Source organism: Anoplophora glabripennis, unplaced genomic scaffold, assembly GCF_000390285.2.
Source record: "Anoplophora glabripennis isolate ALB-LARVAE unplaced genomic scaffold, Agla_2.0 scaffold1, whole genome shotgun sequence".
NCBI classification, from domain to species: domain Eukaryota; kingdom Metazoa; phylum Arthropoda; class Insecta; order Coleoptera; family Cerambycidae; genus Anoplophora; species Anoplophora glabripennis.
The window spans coordinates 4,624,006-4,632,303 of record NW_019417028.1 but is presented as its reverse complement, the minus strand read 5'-3'; the positions used below and the strand labels follow the sequence as shown (position 1 = coordinate 4,632,303).

At 34.4% G+C, this 8,298-nt stretch overlaps 1 protein-coding gene across 1 annotated transcript in view; it reads right to left on the bottom strand.

Moving 5' to 3' along the window:
* The window catches only part of LOC108912134 (venom carboxylesterase-6), a 21,333-nt gene extending 13,732 nt beyond the window's left edge, over nt 1-7,601 (bottom strand). Inside the window, exons 1-8 of the mRNA XM_018717335.1 lie at nt 7,501-7,601; nt 6,824-6,972; nt 6,616-6,712; nt 6,312-6,506; nt 2,067-2,609; nt 1,677-1,855; nt 1,083-1,236; nt 822-945 (exon numbers count right to left, since the gene is read on the bottom strand). Of these exons, the coding sequence (XP_018572851.1) occupies nt 822-945; nt 1,083-1,236; nt 1,677-1,855; nt 2,067-2,609; nt 6,312-6,506; nt 6,616-6,712; nt 6,824-6,972; nt 7,501-7,552 (1,493 nt within the window). The 5' untranslated portion in view covers nt 7,553-7,601. The remainder of the gene's footprint in view (nt 1-821; nt 946-1,082; nt 1,237-1,676; nt 1,856-2,066; nt 2,610-6,311; nt 6,507-6,615; nt 6,713-6,823; nt 6,973-7,500) is intronic.
* Nucleotides 7,602-8,298: the final 697 nt, after the last annotated feature.

The window sequence follows — 8,298 nt, the reverse complement described above, 5'->3', positions numbered from 1 at the left end:
TTTTGTAACATTACTAAAATAGAGATGAAAAACAGGAACAGTGAGTAATAATGTAATTTCTATCACAGAACCTTCAAAATTGCATCCAACATTTTCTTTGACTTGGACGAGAGATGGGCGCGAGTGTCATTTCATTTCTTTAGAACTAAATTAACATAATTCTCGTTGTTTTACCAGTTCATATGATTTACGGATTTTAAATAAAGGATACAAATCTTCGCGAGGATAATACGATATATTTGCTATATGTATATAATAATTATATTGTACATAGTTTACACACAATACATTTATGAACGCGTACGCATCTTTAGCACGCATTTCGATGTCCGAGGTCTGTAGGGTCGCAGTGTGTACAAACAACTGCTAGTCAATTATTAGCGCTGTTGCCATATCTACAAAGCATAGGACCCCTCCTGCGCTCCTCACTCTCTCGGACTCCGATATACCTCATTAAAGCGCGGTCTGTAGCGATAAGCTATATTGTCTGTACCCGCTCTTAGAACTGACGGTATCGCCCACTCTGATCTCTAGCCGTAGGAAATCTAACTTCCTCTAAAACTGTGGGCAATATCAACAACTATCTGCATGTAAATGTTTCCACATTCTTCCTATAGGTGTCAGTAAACTTCCCCCGCGTTTTTTAAACGAACATAAATAATTTTGATTTGCAGAAGTTTTTTTTAAATTTAACCTATTATTTTTTGTAACCAAATCAAAACAAGAAAAACATATTCCTATTTTCTTTGGGCTTGAAGGAAATTACCTCGCGGTCAAATATACCATTTTTAATGTTTGAGTTTTAATAATGTCTGTCTTACCCAGTGGTCGCGTAGGAGTACAGCATGTCCTGGCAGAGGACCCTCAAGCGTCCGTCTTTCTCTGACATTGGTTTTGATGATATGAACGAATAGAAGTAGAGACCGTCTTCCCCGTGAGCCACACCTGTGTCATAAAAAAAATAACTTGAAGACATAATTAAAGCAAATAAATATTCGTATTAGAAGCCAGGACCGTCTCAGGATATTTTACCACGCGAATAAGTGGTATTTACATATTACCAGTAATGGATTGTTTATTACCTTGCAGTTCTTGGGATCTGCTGTATAACTGAATCATTTTGATTTCGCCTTCGCTGTAATTGAATACGTAAAAGTACACAGGCGACTTATTTACTTTGGCTTGGAGTTTTGCCGCCAGTTCCGCTGGTAGCGCAAACAGTCTGTCGGTGAAAATCTAAAAAGAATAGAAAGGTAACTGATTGTTGATGCTACAGCTAGAATAAAAATCATTTCAATACTGCTTTCAAAGTAAGGAATTCCAAAGACTTGAATGTGGTAAAACAACACCCTGTACAGAAGTATAATAAGCCTCTCGCGAAGCCACATCAATAGCTACCTAGAAATCATCATCAAAAAATAACTTTGGAGTAGCAACTCTGGTTTCAAGGTCAATTATGAATACAAGAAACGGAAGAGGGCCCAAATTTGGGCCTTGTAATACCCCAGAACTGACATTCTGTGGATTTTTTCAATAAATTGCTTCCTGCTTGTAAGATTCAAATGCCTCATAAATTATGTCAACGCTGTTAAGTTAAAATCAAATTTTTAGTATTTGTAATTATTAACTGTAGATGGATTGGCTTGGTTAGAAGACCTGTATGTGCTTTTGGGTACCTTAGTAACTTTTTTGAAGTTCTCCTTGTTGATTTTCCCCCCTTCTCCTAAATAGTGGTCCAAAATTTCCCTAGGTATCTCCTCTTTCCTCGTTTCTGGCACGGTTTCGTTGTAATCCAGCAGGAACGGTGCTATTTCCAACCAGTATTGGTCTATCTTCTCCAATTCCGACCAGAAGACTGGAAAAAATCGCAGTTCTCAAAGAACATTCGAATATGCTCCAGAAGAATCGTTGATATTGAATCACATTTGAATTTTTGGTAAATACAGCGTATCCCTTAGCCTTTTACTAACAACAAAAGCAATAATGTTACCAAAAGAGATTTCCCTTCCCCAAAATAGTCTCAAAATTAGACATTAGACAAAGTTGTAGGTACTTATATTACTCACAAGCAGAAGGTAACAGTCCGTCCTCAGTAGCGAAAGAAGTGATCCAGGGCACGTCAATAACCCTGCCTTCCTTCAAAAGTTGGTAAGGTTCTTCATCAAGGAAAGCATTCGGTGATCCCGTTTCCACCACTGGCGCGAAAGGCGACAACGGCAAATTTCCAATACCGTAGAAATGCGTCAACTGCCGATACAAGGTCGTGGCTGGTTTCCCCTTAAGGCACTTCTTCAGTTCTTCCGAGGGACTGTCGGGACAGCCCACCAAAACTGCGAGTTTCTTGGCACGTTCCAAAGCCTTCTTCCTGATCACCCACGGTGCTAGGGCTGTGCCGCTCTGCGAAATACCCCTGACAAACAGCCCGTTAGAGAGGGAGGAAAAATAGTGAAGGTGGACGCTGGCCCCTCCAGCTGATAAGCCGGCCAAGGTGACGGAGTGGGGGTTCCCCCCGAACGAAGCGATGTTGTCCTTGACCCACTTCAAGGCTAGGACTTGGTCCTTCAGGCCGTTGTTGCCGGGTATGACGTCGTCTTCAGTGCTAAGAAAACCTGTAATATAATAGTCCAAGCATTATAGAGAAATGCTTACAGAAATTATTACCTGGACAAAAAAAATATGACCGTACAGAAAATTAAATTTTAAATTGAGTTTCTTGTTCTTTAAACTCGATCCAATGTGGCGAACATGGTTAAAAAAAATCGCAAAGTTGAAAAAAACGGTTTTTCTAAAATAACTAAATAAATATAGCACGGATTGAATAATTTTAAATGGGAAAGATGTAGGTTTTAAAAAGATCTATCGACTGATTATTTGAAAGTATCGATTGCTTTGTTACTTTTCGAGATATATCGAAAAAACCGTTAAAAATCTTCTCTTTTCTCTTCTTCTATAACTCGTTTACATTTACGTGCCCATATTTGCTATTTACTGCAAGCATAGCCCGCGGCAAGCCAAAAATGTACATTTTTGAAAAATTTTAAAATATTAATTATTTTTCGATATTTCGATTTTTTGAAAAAAAAAAACGCTCTCGAAAATGGGTTAGATCCTCTCAGCGGATAGCCCTACAGTAACGATTTGCGGTTTATTTTCTTCGTAAAGAGTTATATTATCATGCTGTTAAAAAATGTTGACTATTTTATTAATTTTAAGGATCAAAAAATGACTTTGAAAAAGTTGCACTTTTTTGGTATGTAACTATTTCAATTTTTATTTTATGAAAATGACTTTTAAAGAAAGAAAACTAAACATTTACGGGTCTATTTTGCTTCTAAGGCGAAAATGCTATAATATTCGTGTTTAGCTACCCCAGATTAAGTACAAAAAAATAATAAAAATTGAAATAGTTCTTTGAAAAAAACATACCCAAAAAAGTGCAACTTTTTCAGTCATTTTTTGATCCTTAAAATTAATAAAATCGTCATCATTTTTTAACAGCATGATAATATAACTCTTTACGAAGAAAATAAACCGAAAATCGTTACTGGAGGGCTATCTGCTTAGAAGATCTAGCCAATTTTCGAGAGCGCCTTTTTTTAAAAAAATGGATATATCTCGAAAAATAATTAATATTTTTAAATTTTTCAAAAATGTACTTTTTTGGCTTGCCGCGGGCTATGCTTGCAGTAAATAGCAAATATGGGCACGTAAATGTAAACGAGTTATAGAAGAAGAGAAAAGAGAAGATTTTTAACGGTTTTTTCGATATATCTCGAAAAGTAACAAAGCAATCGATACTCTCAAAAAATCAGTCGATAGATCTTTTTAAAACCTACAACTTTCTCATTTTGCAAGCAAATTTTTTTCTGGATTACCTTCAGTACAGCTCACATAATAAAAGTGTAGTTCCCTAGATTTGGGCGAGGCCCGGAACAGTTTCAAAATTGCAAAAATGTTTAAAAAATTAAAAAAAAATACCTATTTTATCCGAGTTTTTTACTTATATCTTGGAATCTATGCATTTTGGAAGAATACTGAAGAGGGGAAAAAGTTTTAGAATTGAATTTTGCACAATATACTGTAAGTTTAAAATGTTTAAATTTATTACCGATGTTGCAAAATAGTAATAATTGGCAATAAAAAAGGCAAAATAATGAAGTTTCTTGGATAATTTTTTAAAAATATTTTAGTTGCTCTGAAGACATTCTAATTTTGGTAAAAAAAGCTCTAGAGTATAATAAAACAACACACCAAATTTCATTAAAATCGGTTTGATAGTTTTGGCCAAATAATTTTTTGAAAAAATTTTTTATAAAATTTTTCGAATTTTCAAAATGTTGCACAGCCTCAAATAAAGCATCTAGATACTTGAAATTTTTTTCACATGCAAAAGACCGCTCAACCTTTCAAATGGTTTTTGAAACATTGAAATCGGTTAATTAGGACGGCCACAGTAAATTTTTAAAGTTAACGCTGTTTTTTTTATGTTTAAACAATTAGATTACATTTATCAATTTGCATTTTAGTTTTTTCCAAAAATTATATTTTTAAAGTATGTACTATTTTTTCGTAATTTTATCTATTTAACAAAAAAATTAATTTTCAAATAAAGAATTTTTTTTCAATTTGTTTAAACAAAAATTATTTAAATAGTTGTAATAATTATACCCAAATACATTCATATTAAGAGTTTTGAAATATATACGTAAACAAATTTTTTCACTGAAAAAATGCAATAGCATAGGGTAAAATATACAGTATATTTAATGTATAAATAATAAACTTTGTTTGTAACAAGATATGTGCAAATTAGACAGTTTGGCATTTCGATATTCGAATTCCTTGGCTCGCGAGACATCGCATTAAAAAAAAAGATCGAAATTGGTCCATTAGAAGCCGAAATAATGCAATTTTTTTCGTACCTTCGCTTTTTAAACCTCCAAATTCAGTCTCGGAGCGAAAGCCCCCTCTCCCACTTTTCGTGTTTTGGGTCACTTTTCGCACGTGTGAGCGACAGCTTTTCCGCTGATGGCGCTGATTTATCTATGTTGCCGATAACTTATGGATATGAACATTATTTCCAGCTTAGATCTCGGAAAAACTAAGCCACTGGATCAAAGATTATTGCTAAATTGTTTATAAATTAACGGTAAATGCCGATAAGCTTTGACCGCTTATATCTCGAGAACTAATAAACGAAATTTAACTTTTTTTAAAAAAAAAAGAAGCGTTGTTCCGAGTACTTTAAAATCATAATTTTTGAAAAAACTAAATTGCAAATTGATAAATGTAATCTAATTGTTTAAAAATAAAAAAAAGTGTTAATTTTAAAAATTTACTGTGGTCGTCCTAATCAACCGATTTCAATTTTTCAAAAACCATTTGAACGGTTGAGCGGTCTTTTCTGTGATTAAATTTTCAAGTATCTAGATCAAGGGTCGGCAACTGGCGGACCGCGGTCCAGGTCCGGACCGCGCAAGGTAAAATACTGGACCGCCAAAAATTGTTTGAAAGTATAAATTACTCAAATAAATTATTTAAAAAATATTTTTTACGTTTAAGTGCCAATCTTATCATTTTTTCTAGTATTTTACAATTGTGTGAGTGTGTGAGTTCTTAATGGTTAGAAGCAGATTAAATTTGAGTCCAAATTAAAATAAAAAAATAAATATGAATTTTTTTCTGGACCACGTTAAAAATTTTCAAAAGTATCCGGAGTCTACCTAAAATTACTTGCCGACCCCTGATCTAGATGCTTTATTTGAGGCTGTGCAACATTTTGAAAATTCGAAAATTTCTTTTCAAAATTTTTTCTAAAAATTATTTTGCTAGAACTATAGAACCGATTTTAATGAAATTTGGTGAGTTGATTTATTATACTCTAAAGTTTTTTTTAACAAAATTAGAATGCCATCGGTGCAATTAAAATATTTTTTAAAAATTATACAAAAACTTGATTATTTTGCCTTTTTTCATCAATTATTGCCATTTTGCAACTTCGGTAATAAATTTAAACATTTTTAACTTACAGTATATTGTGCAAAATTCAATTCTAAAACTTTTTTCCTCTTCAATATTCTTCCAAAATGCACGAGTTCCGAGATATAAGTAAAAAACTCAGATAAAATAAGTATTTTTTAAATTTTTTAAACATTTTTGCAATTTTGAAAATGTTATGGACCTCGCCCAGATCTGGGGATGTATTCCAGCAAAAATTAGCTTGCCCCCTCTTACATCCAAGAAGTGGTATATTTCGATAGATCCGCCCTGGTCCAATTATCAACAAGCATTGTAAAAAGTTTGGTAATTACCCAGAATTCCAAGTCTGTAGTTAAAAGTGACGAGGACAATATCTCTATCCATCAACATCCTTGAATCAGTCACGCTTTGTCCGCTACCGACCATAAAGGCACCCCCGTGGACTGTTACCACCACATCGAGCTCCTTTGGCTCCTCCAGGAACTCAGCTGCGACATACACGTTTAGGTAGAGGCAGTCTTCATGTCCTGAATAGAACAAAAATGTTTTTTTTTAGAATGGGTAACCGCATTATGAATATTTGATTGTAGTTTTAAGAAACGGGTATGTTTTGAAGGGTAAGGAATGAGGACTAACCGTTTATGTCCCTGGCACCGAAAAATTCAGCCTGCATGCATACCTGGGGGCTGTTGGCTTCCCAAATTCCTTTCCATGGTGAAATAGGTTGTGGTTCCTAGAGGATCATGAAATATCAAACAGTTTTACTTAATTGTATTATTGATTTCTGGTGTGAATTGTTTGACTTCATTTGTTAAGATTTTGAATTTGTTCTGGATTATTTTACCTCGAATCTGAGGGGGCCTATGGGTGGCTTCGCGTATGGGATTCCCTCGAAAGCAGCGTGCTTCCGCCCATCTAACGATAGCTTCCAGTACCCCCGCACCCTTCCTAAGGGCGTGTCTAACTCTGGCGGTTCATCCTGACTTGAACAAACTAATTTGACGTTAGATTATTTGTTAACTTTTATCTTTTATAAAATAAAAAAGAGAAGCCCCGACACTTGCCAACGCTTTTATCAGGGGCAAATAAATTTTGTCAGCGGGCTTTCTGCTGATGGGCTAGAAAAATCGAAAATCCGGACCTGACTTTGTTTGTGTACAGGTACAAATCAAATTCCGATAAGATTATCGATAAGTTGGTGACTTTGCCACCTCAAATCTGTAGATAGGAGCACTTATTATTGATTATGTAATTAGTATTATGCCTATCACTGTTTTTGTTGGAATTTATTCATAAGAAAATAAATCCTTCCCAGGCATTATCCGAGAGCAATAATCATTACGTAGGAAATGGCGTTAATTAAAAAAAATGGAGAAAAGAAAAGAAATAGTAGCCATAACCCATAAATAATTATCGTTTATCTTATCTTTGTAATTAGTAAGCTCGTAAAAGGCTTTGCACAAATACGCTTTGATGTGAGAAATCCTCCCGAAATTATCTAAATTAACTATAAATACTTACAGTTGTTACCAAAACAGAGAATAAAAAACAGACAAACTATTTTCGACAACATATTTTATAATCTCTGACTTAAGTAGAAGATTTATACCCTACTGAGTAGGTGTTGTTATCTTAGTTTTATCATTTTTTAAAGTAGCTTTCTATCGTATTTGTTTAAAATAATACTGACAGGTCAGGATCGGTGTTTTCAGTGCGAGGATTCATATTTTCACATTAAAAAAATGTGTCACATTTGTTTAATTTTTTCTACACATTTGAGTTTCTCGCACTTCTCGAGGAGATAAGAAACAGAAGTCGCAAGCTCTGTTTACGAGAAAAATTGAACGCTGCAACCCGCATTTCAATACCTACCTTGATTTTTTGCAAGTTCCGATTTTTTTGTTTGTAAAATGGTTTTTTATTCAATTGCCTATTATGATATTATACAAAAATGCAGCAGTTGTAGCAGCGCAATATTTTGCAATCTAATATCGCGCTCCGATCTGTACCTACCGTACTTCTTCCAGGAATTCGACTTAGTTCTTGTCTTGTAGTACTCGTTTTGATTTTCCAGGAAAAGCAATTAAATCGGACTAGATCTGGTGCACTTAGGGGGAAAGTTTCAACGGTTTTTTTGCCAAATATAGGCATAAACGGGATCTTAGAATATAATTGGTTTGGTTTTTCTCATTTGCCAATGGAAACAATGATCAACATCCCCTCTAAGTATTTACCCCATACACTTCCCCGTCAATCTAGCGCGCAAAATTCATTGCTTACTTGATGACTTTGATGGTAATATCGTACGTAGTGAATAGT